General features: G+C 42.4%; 2 protein-coding genes across 3 annotated transcripts; both read right to left on the reverse strand.

Moving 5' to 3' along the window:
* Positions 1-3,943: 3,943 nt before the first annotated feature.
* LOC131308472 (sucrose transport protein SUC8-like) lies at positions 3,944-6,791 on the reverse strand. Its single transcript, XM_058335415.1, has 4 exons — positions 5,342-6,791; positions 4,834-4,897; positions 4,710-4,753; positions 3,944-4,366 (listed from the first exon to the last, which is right to left on the reverse strand). The coding sequence occupies exons 1-4, from the start codon at positions 6,554-6,556 to the stop codon at positions 4,232-4,234; spliced, it is 1,458 nt and encodes a 485-aa protein (XP_058191398.1). The 5' UTR covers positions 6,557-6,791; the 3' UTR covers positions 3,944-4,231.
* A 6,144-nt stretch (positions 6,792-12,935) lies between these two features.
* On the reverse strand, positions 12,936-15,950 carry LOC131307793 (sucrose transport protein-like). 2 transcript variants are annotated; one of them, XR_009194230.1, is made up of 5 exons: positions 14,505-15,950; positions 14,313-14,376; positions 13,980-14,023; positions 13,590-13,891; positions 12,936-13,106 (listed from the first exon to the last, which is right to left on the reverse strand). XR_009194230.1 is itself a non-coding variant. In XM_058334481.1 (4 exons), the coding sequence occupies exons 1-4, from the start codon at positions 15,720-15,722 to the stop codon at positions 13,745-13,747; spliced, it is 1,473 nt and encodes a 490-aa protein (XP_058190464.1). In that variant the 5' UTR covers positions 15,723-15,950; the 3' UTR covers positions 13,395-13,744. The 2 variants fall into 2 exon arrangements, 1 of the variants encoding a protein (XP_058190464.1); XM_058334481.1 differs by lacking the exon at positions 12,936-13,106 and having other exon boundaries at positions 13,395-13,891.
* Positions 15,951-16,252: the final 302 nt, after the last annotated feature.

A 16,252-nucleotide genomic window follows, 5' to 3' on the forward strand; every position in this document is an offset into this window, starting at 1 on the left:
TCCACTTGGCGCACTGCTTTCACTTCTTGAGATTGAGCACTCTTTAATTCCAACTTGTCAAGTTTTCGGGCAATCTCCTCCAAACGAGTTTCAAAAGCTGTGTGCTCCGCAATAGAGAATTTTCCTGAACCTGTAGGGCCTTGATTGAACATTGCTCTATCTCCTGGGTTTGCAAACTGTCAAGACTGGGTCTTCTCAGCTAGTGACTCATAGTAATCCTAAGCATCCTCCGGTGTCTTTCCCATAAAATCACCTCCACCCATAGTATCCAGAAGCTGTTTACTCTCTTGAGAACACCTGGTGTAGAAATAGTTAACTTTGAGATACAACGGAAGGTTGTGATGAGGAACCGACATAAGCAAGTCCTTGTAACGTTCCCAATACTTATGGTAAGTCTTTCCATCCCTTTGCTTGAAACATTGAATCTGATCGATAAGTAACTTTGTCCTGCTTGCTGGAAAGAACTTAGTAGTGAAAGCATCCTGAACTTCTCCCCAGTTACGCAAAGATTGAGGCTTCAAAGAATTGAACCATTGTTTCGCCTTGTCTTTGAGAGTGAATGGGAATAACTTCAGACGAGCTTGATCAAGTTGCCCCGGAACTGTAACAAAAGAGTGTAGAATATTCTCGAACTCCCGGATATGCAAATACGGATCCTCCAATTCTCTCCCCCGAAACTCTGGAATTATACGAAGATACTCAGCCTTAAATTCAAATGTATTCCCAGCGGTCGGAGTCGGAATAACGATAGGAGATACTTGAGGAGCCCGTTCTGGATTCAGATAATCACGTAGAGTACGAACTGGAACTTCTTCGGCCATTGGGCCTTTGCAATTGCGATTTAATTTGCGAGGCGGAGAGTGGGCAGGATACGCCCTGGTAATGCTACGGATTCTTGGCGGAGACGAAGAACGACGAAGCCGATTTGAAATTGGGCTTCGGTAAACACGCATACATAGGCAAAAATACTAACTAACTACCAGACAGAAGGGGCCATCCCGCCACCTTAACTCAACAAACAGAATATGCGAGGGGTTATGCCACCACCTCGGCTAAGCAATGCAATCAAATTTAAGCTAACTAACTAAATTAATTACGCTAAACTAACTAAGAAACAAATTCGATATTTAGCCTAGCTTCGTTACACCTCAAGTTTAGATGAACTAGGTTAGAGGTATCCACCAAACTAAATACGAACTACTAACATATAAACTTCTAAACTACTACTACTAAACGAAAGCGGGATACTTACAGTGGTTTGTCGAACCTCCAAGAAAGCCAAAATAAGAAATCCCCGGCAACGGCGCCAAAAAAGCTTCGTTTGCTCCGATATATGGAATAATACCCTAAGCGTAGGGTTTAACACGTCGATTGAAGCATAATAAACCGGAAAGTCCGGGATCGTACCCAAGGGAATAATTATACGGCTTGGTCGGATTTGTAGATGCAAGTAGGGGCTTTCGGCTTTTAGACAGCCAACTTTGTTTTACTTTAACAATGGAAATAAAAGGGCTAAATTAAAAATGAATTTACTAGAGAAAAGATAGGTTAGGTCTAGGAATTATTAACACTCAAGACTCAAGCTAAATTACACTCTTCACCCAATTACGCAATTTAAGATACTTGATTAAAGTTCTCAAATCGGAAGATAAAATGATTTGAGAACCAAGCTAGCTCTAGAGTTCATTTGGCAAATACCTCGAGCGACAGAGCTCTAAGCATCATGTGTGGTGGGTAGGCGAAGCTCCCACCTACACATGATCAAAGAGGTTAACACCTCGGTAATTTGACAAACAAACCCGAACCCCACATCAATTTTCAAATCAAAGTTTAAAGCTTTATTGGGTGCAAAATGCAATTTTCGCCCGAGCCCTGAGGTGTTAATCACCCCATGACCTAACCCTTGAAACTACTCACTCATATCTAAAGAGATAAAAGCAAGCAAAAATCTACTCAACAAAATTGAAAAGCAACACTAGAAGAAAATTAGAGATTAAGATAGATGGGGAGAAAATAAACAACTTTAATTAAGGCAACAATATCAAAAACTAACAACTAAAGACAGAAATTGAAATATTCAAAACTGAAAAATGAAGAACACTCAAGAACAATTTGAATCTAGATCTAGATCTAAAATTAGGTACGCAAATCTAATTCTACTCTCCTTGTACAAAACAATGAAATAAGCTTTTATACTTCTAAGATCCGCGCCTGGAATATTCCCTAGATGCTCTGAAAATCCCATGCTAAGCCCCTCAGTATCGATGGCAACGGCCTTAGAGTACTCTGCTATGGGGCTCGGCATCGATGTAAAGTATTGGAGTCCATCGATGCCGAAGCTATTAACGGCCTAGCAGACTAAGCTGCTCGGCAGCGATGTAACATGGTTTCCTCCATCGATGCCGAAATGGATAAGAGTCTGGACCACTAAGGGGTTCGGCATCGATGGGACTTATCGCTTGACATCGATGCCGAGGTCATTAACTCGACGCTTGGCTGCCTGCCTCTGCCTTGGCTGTCTGCCTCTTGCTCGGGCAAATCTGGTTCTGCTCTGGCCATTTCTGGTTCTGCTCGGGCGAATCAACTTCTGCTCGGGCAAAACAACTTCTGCTCGGGCGAAACAACTTCTGCTCGGGCAATGACTTGGCAATCACCTTGACATGTCTTAGACTTCATAAATTCCTCTATTTGGTGATTTATCTACAAAACAGAACTAAAACATTCTACAAGCAAATATCGTTAATAATAACTAATTAATACTTTAAATTAAACTAAAACTAAGCACTAGCGCACCCTACATTACATTCTCGGGTGCTTATCATTACGGTATTATAAAAAGTGTTGTAACATATTCAATTATTCAGCTTTTTATCAATAATATTCAGACTTTGTCTCTTTCTCTCATGGACTTGAGTTTATCATTTGTGCGATTAGTATGCAACTAATCTCTTGTTAATTCCGCTGCGTCAAGATTCGGACCGTCAGATGGCTGAACAGACGGCTCAGATGGTGCACAACGCGCATGTGCACTTGTGAATAGCAAGCTCCCTAAGTTCTAAATCGAGGGATGATGTGGTTCGTCCATGCCTATGACACCATAAAATCAAACCAAGAACGAACCAATTAAACCCATTTTTCCCTAGAAAAATGCATCTTGAATTCATATTAAACAGTATCCAATTAACGTGATTTTTGCCGTGGTCGAAGTTCTCAACGAGTTCTAAAATGTGAATGATTTAGATCATTTACGTGAGCCCGGAAAGGGGCCCAAACTGGCTGAAGCGACTGTCCAGTTCAAATGTATGCTGGACTGGAGGATCCTGATCCCCTATCAAATTGTTTTAAGTTGCTTTTTGTTTCTCCACTATTTTAAGTTACTATAACGCCGCTTCTGATTAGAATGGAAACCAAGCGTCCTAAATTCTATTATGTCTAAAGTTATTTATTATTCATAGCTTCGGATAAAGAGTTGTTACGTATTTACCCTCCTTCTTTATGATTTAGCATTAAATATGAAAAATATAATGACAGAGCATGAAAGGAAGTATGAGAGCTTACTTCTAACTTTTTATATTTAACTTTTGGTATTATGAAAAGTGTGGGAAAGAAAGATATACGAAAATGAATCATAAAATCGAACCAAGAACGAACCAATTAAACCCATTTTCCCCAAGATAAATGCATCTCGAATTCATATTAGATAGTATCCAATTAACATGATTATTTTGGTGTGGTCGAAGTTCTCAATGAGTTCTAAAATGTGAACGGTTTGTATCATTTACGTGGGTCCAGAAAGGTGCTTAAAATGGCTGAAGCTAGACCGTCCAGACCGGAGGATCCTGATCCCGTATCAAATTGTTTTAAGTTGCTTTTTTTTTTCCCCTACTGTTTTTAAGTTACTACAACGCCACTTCTTATTAGAATGGAAAATACAATGCCAAAATTCTGGAAGAACAACCATTTCTTTGTCAAGATATATAGTTCACTATGGATATATATACAAGCAAAATTTTTACATTGTCAATATTTATTAATTACAACTCAAAATTGATTCATCCCAGTTGAAGTCCCCTCCGTGAAAAAAAGAAGAATTTGAAGTCCCCAAAGCAGCATGAAAATTTGGAAATCATGTTTGGCATTCGTCGTTTGATTCTTCGTGCCCGATGAGGCGCATATGTACACAAATTCACATTAACAGCTTCTGAGGAGCTTCAAATTATTATGCATTGTTTCAAGCTGACGATGGGAGAATTGTGAAAGCACATACGGCACTTATTGCAGATGCAATGGCTCCAAAAATGAACCCAGGAATATTACCACCTCCAAAAGCTTCATCCAACGGCCCAATGATCACCGAGACGATCATCTGTTTCAAAACATCGTACAATCAAATTAGCAATGATCGTGCCAATCTGTAGATATCGGCAATGGAAAGAAGGGTAAACCATACAGTCTCAATGTCATGTTTTTGTAGTATTTTGCTATGCTACATTGCATTCTAGATTTTAAATAATGGCAGCCGGTCTTGATCAATTTCTTAAAACCGTCTTAATGCCAGAGTACTTAAAGCGGCCGTGACCCTTTAACTTTTTAAAACCATTTTCGGGTACTATGATTGAACCAGTATCACAAGGCAAAAAAAAACCCGTTACGTGGTGGCTGCTATTTGAAACCTTGATTGCGTTCATTTAGGTAATCAACAATTTTACCTGAGGGATACAAATTGAAATATTCAGGATCCCCAAGGAAAGCCCTACACAGTTGAAACAGCCAGTCAGTTAATCTTGTTCTTAGAAAGTTAAATGTGTAGCTCAAAACTGGAGCAAGCATTACCTTGGCCGGCTCCAGAAGAGCTAGAATATATTGAAGCCAGAGCAAATGGAATGCTAAAAGTCACCTGCACACACATTTAGGGGATCAAATTATTCTGATTACAATAATTCTATGTACACAGAAATGAGAAATCAATGAACCAGATTCGTTTTGAAGTGAATCTAGACCATTGATTTCGCATTTCGGAGTATCTAGCATTGCTCTTCTGATTATCTAAAAAAGATATTAAATTCTTTACATTGCCGGTATAAATATTTGTTTCCTTCAAATCAATTGCATCGCTACACGTGTCAAAACAATTATCCCAATTAATAAAATATGGTAACGTGGTGCAATGCAATTGATTTGAAGAAAAAAAATATTTACACTGACGGTTTAAAGAATTTAAAAACGATTCATTTTGTAGCGCTGCCAAAACTAAGAATTTAGAGAATGAATTTTTTTTTTTTTTTTTTGTTTTACTGATATTTTTTCCAACATATGGCTTGAGAAGGGGGACTAAACTAACCGCCTGGGGGATACCAAACGCGGCAAAAAGTCCAACCGCAGTTGCCTTGATGTCGGAAGGCGGCGGTTCAGAGGCTGCACCGCGGGCCTTCTCCGCCATCTTTGTGACCGTGTACGTCAATGCCAAGCAGATAGCCAAAATCAAGTTTCCAAGCCCCCAAACCCGCTTCACGTGACCGAGGCATTTAGCCAGCGGCTCGATGGCCAGTGACATAATCCCGAGGATCACAGCGTACAGCATCAGCCCCAACGATCCGACGCTAACTCCTTGATCGTACAGCTTCACTTGGACATCGCTTCCGCTAGGATTGCCACCGTAGATCTCACGGCCCATCCAGTCGGTATCGTACAAGAGGAACGGGAACCATCCGATCCAGTTCAATGCGGTCACCAGGAAAAGAAGCCACATTGGCTTAGGAAGGACTTTCACTGCCGAGCAAAGTTGCCCGAAAAATGGTACAGATTCCCCTCCTTTCTCGAGCTCTTCCTTTGTTATCGGGGTCTCTTTCACTATCGCGCAAGCAATTGTAGTAAGGATTAGGAGGAAGAGGATGGAGAAAATGAAGCATGTTTTAAGGTTGGCGCAGTAAATGTCGCATGCCTCGGTTTGCGTGAAGGGAAATATTTTGTGTAACTTAGGGTAAGATCCGGCCGCGTATCCCAACACGTTTCCGACGGCCATGAAGAAAGAGAAGAAGCCGTTCGCAGCGCTGATTTTGGAGTGGTTGTTGGCCGATAAGTCGGCTAGGAAGGCCCTGCATGGGCCTTGCAACGTGTTGTTGGCAACATCCAGAATCCAAAACCCAAGCACGAACATCACGACTGCTCGTGGTTTGGTTTTCTTGTCGGGCAAGTCGCCGAATTTCCTTCCCATGTCGGCTGCCCAGCCGATGAGGAAGACGGCCACGGCAACGAGGAGGGCGCCGGAGACTATGAAGGGACGGCGGCGACCGAATCTCGAGGTGCAACGGTCGCTGAAGTAGCCGACGATTGGTTGGACCAGCAGGCCTGAGAGGGGCCCACAGAGCCAGATAAAGCTGGACCAGGTGTGTGGGACACCCAGTGTCTGCACGTAGGGTGTCAAGAGGGACAACTGCAGGGCCCATCCGAATTGGACCCCGGCGGCAATCGAGGCGACCAGGATAAGTTTCCCGATCGGGGCCGGGGGGCCATTTGAGTCGCCGGAGGCGGAGGTGGTGATTATTGCGTGCTCCATGCTTTTCACATTCACTAATTTTTTAAAATTTTTTTTTTCCTATTTTTGTGGTCTCTAACCCTCTTTTGAGAACTGTTACCCGTTGTCTCTAATCACTGGTGGCCTGAATAGGCCGTACCGGAAGGTAGTTGATGGGAAATGGAATTAGTTCCGGCCAGGACTAGAAGTACAAGGGAGAGGTGAGAGAGAGACCACACGGGGGTTATTCGGGGATGGGATGAGATGAGAGCAAAAGACAATGTGCTGGATGTGTTTATAATGTGTTGGGAAGGGAGAGATAGATAGATAGATAGATGAGAGAGAAGGGGTGGTGGTGCTTGACTTACGGAGAGACAACTGAGGAGAACCCACCAAAAAGTATTGTAGATTTGAAAGAACAACGGGTCAATATTTGGTTATTTGGTGTTTTTTCAATTTTATCGGATGTCCCGTCATTTGTTTTTTTTTTTAGCAGAGTTCAAAGTTATGTGATCCGGTGAATACTAGTATTACATTAATTGTTAATAGGGAACCGCTTTGTGTGCTTTAAGGGCCTTCTCAACTACATATGTGGCTCACGTCCACGTGTGGTGGAAAAAAAACTTACGTAGTAGCGTTCGTGGAACACTAAAATAATCAATCTTATCTATCCCAATTTACCACTTGATCTCCATTTTTTGGATCTCTCTCCCTCTGTTTCAAAATATTTGTTTCGTTCCCAAAACAAGAACTTAAAAATAATTGTAGTACAATTTTTCAAGATTTTTTTTGTCATAATTAAAAGAATTTATTGATATGTTGTAAATTCTTGAATGAATTTTGTTTGAATTTATTCCCTTTTTCCTTCAACTTTTTGCACTCGATCCATGGGCGAATCATGGAGGAACCCAAAAATGGAGGTGAAGAAAAGAGGGAGTAAATAATCTCGCCTCAATATAGAGATTTGGAGCATTAAGGAGTAAACTGATCATAGAGCTTGATTAGAGTTGCTCTAAGGAATAAACTGATCATTGCAAAAATAATAGGAGGGGAATGCAATTAATTATGAGCAGTAAACAGACAACTGCGTCCACAACACTGCTCATTGAGACAAAGCATAATAATATCACAAGATCTGAAAGTGAAGCAATCGCACCAAGAATGAAGGTGATCTGAGGAGAAAATGTCTAGAGAGAGAGAGAGAGAGAGAGAGAGAGAGAGAGAGTAATGGTGGTGGCTGGATACCGGTGATCAATAGTCACAGAAGCCAGGCTGTAAGGCTATTGAAGAACATGGAGTCAGAAATAATGGAGAGGTTCACTCTGTTCGTGGACAACATTCCAGAGGAAAGGGATCAAACTTGGTTGCAGAGAACTTTCAATAAATTTGGGGTAGTTAAGGATATGCCTTCATACCATGGAAAAGGAGTAAACGTACTGGCAGTAAATTTGGTTTTGTAAGATACAATTGCCGTGTGTCGGCTGGCATGGTTGTGGCTAGGATGAATGGGGTCTGGGTGGACAACAACAGATTATTTGTTAAGGAAGCTAGCTTTGGTCACTGTGATGCTAACTCAAAACAGAGGGTACCCATATTTCACAAGTCCTGTGAGCAGGTGTCCAAGCTAAAATCCTCGGGGCCAAAGGAGACAAATATGGGCAAGTATGGGTTGACAAGACCTTATGTACATGTTCGGGGAATCTTCTAAACCCCTTTGTAGAATAGAGTATATCTTTACATGCCAAAGCTGTTGGTAATGGAAGTTTGTTCAGAAGTGATGTGGCTAGCATGCACAGAGTTGTTTCCTTGAAGACTTTGAATTTTGAAAGCAAGCTTCAGTTGTGAATCCGACATAGTGACCGTTCAGGGCTTTGGGAGGAAGATCAGTCCTTATTACCTTTCAGAGTCAAGAAGCAAGGGACTCGCTTATTAAGGATCCGTGGATGAATCGTTGGTTCGAAGTGGTAAAACCGTGGAATGGTAAACCCGCTAGCTTTGAATGATTTGTTTGGTTGGGGTGTCAAGCAATTCCTTTAAATGCCTGGAATGCTCAAATGTTCAGACAGTTTGGTGAGATTTGGGGTTATTTTATTTCGATGGATGAGGATACCTTGAAAGCATTATCTTTTGTCAAGGGGAGGGTGTTGATAGCTACGGGAGAAAGCCAAAAAATTGACAGATGGATAAAAATTGTGGTCCAAGGGATGGAATATGATGTCAAAGTTACTGAGGAATCCACTTCTAACAATCCAGATGAAGTGGAAGCTTGTATGCCAATGGTTAATATTAGTAGTGATGGTCTTCGGCAGCCAAAGTATACTCCAGTGGATCCTGGTTTGAAACCTCAAACCAGAGATGGAGTGGAAGGTGACGATGACGTGGAACTTTTTGCAGACCTGGCAACCAATAGAAAAGAGTAGAAAAGAGGGGGTTGGTGAGATTGCAGGCTCACTTGGGGCAGACAAAAGGCATGGTAGGGGGGCGGGAACTCAACAAGAGGGTGCATGCTTGATCAGTCTGGTACACAAGTAACATCAGGGGATTTTGAATCCCTGGTTGAGGACTCGTTTGATGTGATCGAGATTAAAGATGCCGAGTTAGATAATGTGGGCCCAGTTGAGGAAGCAGGAAGCCCTTGAGGAAGCCCAGTTGGTTGTTACAGAGGCCCCAGGTGGGCCATTGATACATTTTAATTCGGTGGGCCATGATAAGGGTGGGGCTGTAAACTCTCAACCTGGTGGGCCAAGTGAGTGTGCCGCTGACTCATTTAGTCCACTTCCGAAACAGGGGCAAGGCCAGGAATGATTCTTAATTGATATTGAACATGGAAATAAAAGAGAGAATCTTAATTTGTCGTGACTAATAAAGGAATGAAATAAGTAAAAATAGTACAGGGATATTTTGAATTTGAAGGCCTCATCAAGATAGATTGGGTGCGTTTGCAATAGATATGTGGATATAAATTTTAGATTTTAGCTATAGATTCTATTGCAAATTTTAAATTCCGTATTCTAGTACAAGTTGGAAAACATGTTTGTTGCAGCTGCGACATTGAGGATTTCATTTTCTTTAATTTTGAGTATCTGCGTTGTAGAATTCCAAAAGCTAACCAACCCTAGTTGCAGAAATCCAAAAACTACCTAAACCTAGTTGTGAGATTTTGAGAATTTCATTTCTATTTTAGCTTTTTAGAAGCCATAAAATCGGAGAATCCGTTACCTAAATTTTTTAACAAACACTCAAAACTGATTTTGGAAAGCTAGAATATCAAAATCTTCCAAAAAAAATTTCTCGTAAAAACACACATTGTTTAGGATTGGATTGATTTGTAATGTTTGTGTAAACTTTCTGAAATTGTATTTCATGCGTAGTAATAGTTGTCTGATTTTGAAATGCTTGTCTTGATTGTTAAGGTTTGAGGCTTGAGAAATTTTTCGGTGCCAGGTGGGTATATTCCACATGATACCCGCTCGGCACATACTGACCATTCAATTCATTTTTGAATAACTCGGATTGAAACCCTTTCTCTCCTTTCACCCCAACACTTTCTTTCTCATTTTTTTCTCTTCAAATCTGAGCCGTCCAAAAACATAATGGATGACTTGAATGCGCTGAGCGGACACCATGTGATACCCAGCCGGCACTGAAAATTTTTCCCTGAGACTTAGAGGGAGATGGGCTTTCTATATTTGTGTAGAAAATTGTTTGTCTAAATGGAAATTAGAATTAAATTGGTTCCCATATTAGTGACACACACCCACACTCACATGAGTAGTGGGCCCCATATACACACTAGAGTGTGTAGGACCCACCACTCATGTGAGTGGTGGGTGTGTGTTTGGGCGTGAAAATGGATGTGGTACTAGCACCACTCTTTTTTTTTTTCCCCCGATAGATGGCTAGGCTATTTATAAGGGGATGGAGAAATGGAACCACCAAATGGTATACGGGTGGGGCAAGCCCAAAGGGCATCAAGCACCATACCAAGCACTCGCGCTCCTGGCGTGAACTGAACTTTGACTTTCCATGTGGAAGAGGTGAGAAAGTATCATTGGACTATAAGTCCGTCGGCACAAAAATGAGTGGTGCTAATACCACACCCATTTTCACACCCAAACACACACCCACCACTCACATGAGTGGTGGGTCCAACACACACTCTAGTGTGTGTATGGAGCCTATCACTCATGTGAGTGTGGGTGTGTGTTTGGGTGTGAAAATGGGTGTGTCACTAGAATTATTGAGAGTGGTGCTAGTATCATACCCATTTTCACACCCAAATACACACCCACCACTCACATGAGTAGTTGGTCCCATACACACTACACACTCTAGTGTGTGTAGAGTGGTGCTAGTACCACACCCACCCACCACTCACATGAGTAGTGAGTCCCACACACATTACACACTCTAGTGTGTGTATGGGGCCCACCACTCATGTGAGTGTGGGTGTGGCACTAGAATTATTGAAGAAAAAAAAAGCTATGTACAAACTTTTTTCTTTCTTGAACAAGAATTTCATTTCCAACGTGGATCTTAATGGCGGATCAAAAAAAAAAAAAAAAAAAACGTGGATCTTAATGCAGAAATGTTACACACACAACAAAAGTGCACAAATTTTTTGTGGGGCCCACTACGGGTCCCACACAAATAATCCAAGCCGTTTATTAAATGTAAAACATTTTTTCAAGGGCCTCCGCAAAAAATCAACTTAATCCAACACCTATAAGTGCTCGATTCAATCATCTAACTTTTCATTATCCTGAAATTCAAATGAAAAGTTAAATGATTGAATCGAGCACCTATGAGTATCGAATTGAGCTGATTTTTCGCGGGAGCCCTTGAAAAAATGTTTTACATTTAATGAACGGCTCGGATTATTTGTGTGGGACCCATAGTGTGCCCCACAAAAAATCTGTGCACTTTTGCTGTGTGTGTAGCATTGCTGATCTTAATGATACCTCATTGGGAGGATTCGGGATGAATTAATTGTACTAAATATATTTTAAAAAATTTACTGGTATTTTTTTTTATAATTTTAAAAATTAGGTTGGCAACTTTTAACTGGAGTGGAGTGGATGATGACCTCTCAAACGAACAATTATTTTGCTCGACAGCTTGGACTAGTTGAACGAAATCCTATATTGCTATTACAGATCTTTGGCTATTTATTTTTTAATCGGCAACAATAACATTTTATTAAGGACAAATTTTTGGCTAATTTCCTGAATTCTTCGAAAAAATAAGTCGAACCTCTCCGGATATCAAAACATACACCATTCCACATTTGAAAACTCTCGTTTTTGACACACATACGCTGAGCAAGGCGCAAATGCGTTTGCAGGCGTTGATTCTTTGAAGATGATTGCCGTGAATCTTGACTTCTAACTCGTAGAGCGATCGTGTATGATCCAAAGGGTAAGGATCACAAAGAGGTTCGTGATTTGCTGCCACACGGTTGTGGACTTAGAATTTCCTAATTGTGTAGGAAAGAGAACGTAAAACGTAAACTTTATTATGTCGGAATAATAAAGTTGAGTACAACGGAAACGTAAAATCCAAATTACTTGAAGAAGTAAGTTGAATGGGGTTGAGTACAAAGTACTCGGATATTTTCTACAGTACTTTGTTGAAAGTAGAAAAGTTTGTAGAACTTAATTGATGCTGAACCCATTTTCCTTCGTTGAAACTAGTATTTTTTGACGAGAGTCCCCTTCCCGCAAAGCTATGAAAATCAACTGCCAACTCCTCCAATATTGGCTAAGTGTCCCATGCACGTTCCACACCCACGGCAGTTCGTAGCGGTTTTAAGATCACGGGCATTGGAGTCGTTTGAACACAGCTTGAATGGATGGGAAATGGGAATTGGGGGATGGTGCTATGCAGTGGTGTGCACAACACCGTGCTGCGCACCTTCGAGCCGTCGGATCGTGCATCCGACGGCTCGAAGGTGACTGCACGGCACCGACCCAAAGTCCGGGAAATGGGCTGTTATTTTACCTGAACTTGCCAAGTGTCCATAACATTTTCCACTTTCAAATTGGCCAACTGCTTCCTATATTGATGGGCCACTCCACCTTTACAGCATCTAATTCTTCCACGTAATAATGGTTAAAAAATTGACCCCAGCTTCCTTCTAATAAATTGATCGATCTCAATGGGAAAATTATTTGGTGCACCTAGCCTCACTTGGACTTTGATTAATCGGGCATTGTTCCAAATCGCAAAATTAATATAGCTTATAACTAATTTTTAGCCAGAGAAAACAATGAATATCGGCCCAATTTAATTAAGTTAATACTTAATTAAATGGCCATCCAGTGCTAGTTTGAGGTTTGGAGCCAAAAATGGGTATAAACAACATTGCACTGTTCCCCTTTTTTATCACCACAGATGGCAACGGGTGGCTTGGATTCGGGAATTTGACATAATCGAACCAAAATTCAAAATTTCCACTCGAAACCAACCCGGCCGTAACGAAATCCGATGGGTTTCTTTGCACCTAGATAGTAACCCTAGCCGACGGGAAACGACTTCGTTTGATTTTTTTTTCCCGAACCCATTGACGGGCTGAAACCCAACGATGTTAGTCCTGAAAGAAAAACAGAGAGTTTACAGTTAGATACTCAATGATACCAACTAAAACACAACAATATATAGGGGATTACGATTCGGTGTGGAGTGTGAATATTTGTAAATCTAAACAAAATTCCGCCAGTTATTTAAAATCGAAAACCGAAACGACGATTAAAAAATCAGACAAAAAACCGTTTCGGTCGGTGCGGCTTAAGCCAGGTAATTCATTGGTTTCGGGCGAGATTGTCATCCCAAACCAATATTCCACCACCACGTTACTTTGGTAACGGATACGGCACGAAAATAAAAAAAGAAAGAACACCATTTAATTTCAATGAAATAAGCATTAAATATAAGCCAAAATTGGCAACTCCTACATTAGTTTACATGCCTAAAAGAGCATAAGAAAACTAACATAGGCAAATTAACGCCACATTGTCCTATCTTCTCACAAAACCCAAAAAACAAAAATTGCAAGACGAACAATGTGTTTATTTACAGCTCAATATTTTTCACTCATCCCGGTTGAAGCCCCCGACGCAGCCGCATGTAACTCTGGGAGTAATCACTTTGGGCCATGTAGTTCGATTCTGCTCGCCAGATGAGGAATATGTACACATATACATGCGGGTTCACGAACGCCTCCCTTGATTCTTAGGCATTCTTCCCGGCCGACGATGGGAGGATTGTGAACGCGCAAATGGCGCTCGCGGCGGCTACAATGGCTCCCAATACAAACCCGGGAAGGTTACCACCTCCGAACGCAGCATCCAACGGCCCAACCACCACCGCAACGAGCATCTGTTTGATGAAATACAATGCACTTATTAGTTAAAACTCTGCATTTTGGAGAACTAGTGAATTATAGCAATGATGTTTAGTGTCTTACCTGTGGAATGCAAATTGAAACGTTCAAGAGCCCCAAAGAAAGCCCTACAAAAATATTAGACATAGATATTGTGTTAGGTGAATATATGGTAGTGATGTGACTCTGTTAGTGACCTTTTTTCTGCAAAAGTATTTTTTTTTTGGTAATGAATGAAAGTGGAAAAAGCGGCTTAGGGGATGGTGTTGCCATCTATCTTGACAATCAATGGTTCGATTGTTCGGTGTTATGCATAATCTAAACCGTCCAACCGTCTCAGCAATTTTGACTATTAATTGTCGAGACGGACGGTTTGGATGTGTACAACACCATCCTCAGTCCAGGAAAAACCATTACCTTGGCCGGATCCTGAACTGCTAGAATATATTGAAGCTAGAGCAAATGGAATGCTATAAGTCACCTGCACAAACATTAGACGAAAAAATTAAATAATCTGATTCTGATATAAATTGAATTCTGAATGTTTTGCTGAATAGTTTTTTTTACATTATTGGGATTAAGAAGAGGAACTAAGGAGTATAAACTAACCGCTTGTGGGATACCAAGGACGGCAAAAATAGCAATGGCGGAGGCCTTGATGTTGGAATCCGGTGGCTGAACGGCTGTGCCACGGGCTTTGTCGGCAATCTTCGTCACAACCACCATCATCGCCAGGCATATCGCCAACACCAGGTTTCCAAGTCCCCACACCCGTTTCACGTGACCCAGGCATTTTGCCATTGGCTCGATTGCCAACGACATGAATCCCAAGGTCACGGCATACACCATTAGCCCAAGCGATCCCGCGCTCACTCCTTGATCGTACAGCTTGGCCTGGGCAGCGTTACCATCGGGGTTGCCACCGTAGATCTCCCTGCCCATCCAGTCGGTATCGTACAATGTGAATGGGAACCAACCGATCCAGTTCAACGCGGTCACCGCGAACAAAATCCACATCGGCTTTGGCAGGGTTTTGAGCGAGGAGCAAAGCTGCCCGAAAAATGGCATCGATTCGGATCCGTTGTTGACATCTTCCTGCGTTATCGGTGTTTCTTTCACTATCGTGACTGCAATTGTGGTTAGGATAATCAAGAAGAGGATGGAGCAAATGAAGCACATTTTAAGGTTGGCGCAGTAGATGTCGCACGCCTCGGTTTTCGTGAAGGGCAGTATTTTGTACAGCTTAGAGTAGGATCCCGCCGCGTATCCCAAGACGTTTCCGACGGCCATGAAAAAGGAGAAAAACGCGTTCGACGCGCTGATCTTCGAGTGGTTGGACCCGCACAGATCGGCCAGGAAGGCTCGGCACGGCCCTTGCAAGGTGTTGTTCGCCACGTCCAACATCCAAAATCCAACAACGAACAGCGCGACTGCTCGTGGTTTCATTTTTTCTGTGGCCGAGTCACCGAAGATTCTCCCCATGTCGGCCGCGAAGCCGATGAGGAAGACCGCGACGGCGACCAAGACTGCGCCAGATACAATGAACGGACGGCGGCGGCCGAACTTCGAGGTGCATCGGTCACTGAAGTAACCAACAGTGGGTTGGACAAGTAGGCCTGAAAGGGGCCCACAGAGCCAGATAAAGCTAGACCATACATGGGGGACACCAAGAGTCTGCACATAAGGTGTCAGGAGGGAGAGCTGTAAGGCCCACCCAAACTGGACACCGGCGGCGATCGACGATACGAGGATTAGTTTCCCGACCGGCACGTCGGGGGCATCTCCTCCGGAGGCGGAGGTGATGGTGACTATCGCTCCGTGTTCCATTTTTCGTTTTTTTTTTTCCCGAAATAGACGACTGTATCTGTCTCTCTCTCGCTCACGCTTATTTACTATCCCTTATCTCTCGTCGCAGTTGGCCGGTGGCGGTATCGGGTGTTTGATGAGAAAGAAACACCGGCCAAGGCTTGGAGATAAAAGGATGGGGTGGGAGGGAGAGACTTATTGTAAGTCGCACTTATTGGGAGGTGTATAGAGGACTTGGGAGGATGAGATGAGGGAAATGCAATGTGGGAACAAGTATTTATAGTGTGGTGGGAGGAGAGAGAGGGGAGGAGAGAGAGAGGGGTTCACGGAGAGTATGGGGATGGTGCTTGGCTAACGGGCAGACAAGTGAGGAGAGCCCAAAGGGATCCGGGGACTGTGTTGTGCAGCCTGTGTTGCACTACGTGCTGCACGGCCGCCAGCGTGGCTTTGCTGGCATTGGTCTGACGATTGAAGACATCTACTGTGTAGAGTTCGTTGAGTACTATAAGTGTGCCAAAAATTAACTCGATTAAATATTGTTAAGTGCCTCA

Source organism: Rhododendron vialii, chromosome 11a (assembly GCF_030253575.1).
Source record: "Rhododendron vialii isolate Sample 1 chromosome 11a, ASM3025357v1".
In the NCBI taxonomy this organism is placed as follows: domain Eukaryota; kingdom Viridiplantae; phylum Streptophyta; class Magnoliopsida; order Ericales; family Ericaceae; genus Rhododendron; species Rhododendron vialii.

Bases quoted from the DNA above. Each gene is read 5' to 3' on its own strand.
- LOC131307793 (XM_058334481.1), bottom strand. From the start codon at position 15,722: ATGGAACACGGAGCGATAGTCACCATCACCTCCGCCTCCGGAGGAGAT. The intron at 14,377-14,504 runs GTTAGTTTATAC...ATGTTTGTGCAG, and splicing joins TCCTTGGTATCCCACAAGCG to GTGACTTATAGCATTCCATT. The intron at 13,892-13,979 runs GTAAGACACTAA...TTCATCAAACAG, and splicing joins TTTCAATTTGCATTCCACAG to ATGCTCGTTGCGGTGGTGGT.
- LOC131308472 (XM_058335415.1), bottom strand. From the start codon at position 6,556: ATGGAGCACGCAATAATCACCACCTCCGCCTCCGGCGACTCAAATGGC. The intron at 4,754-4,833 runs GTAATGCTTGCT...TCAACTGTGTAG, and splicing joins CTCTTCTGGAGCCGGCCAAG to GGCTTTCCTTGGGGATCCTG. The intron at 4,367-4,709 runs GTAAAATTGTTG...GTTTTGAAACAG, and splicing joins TTTCAATTTGTATCCCTCAG to ATGATCGTCTCGGTGATCAT.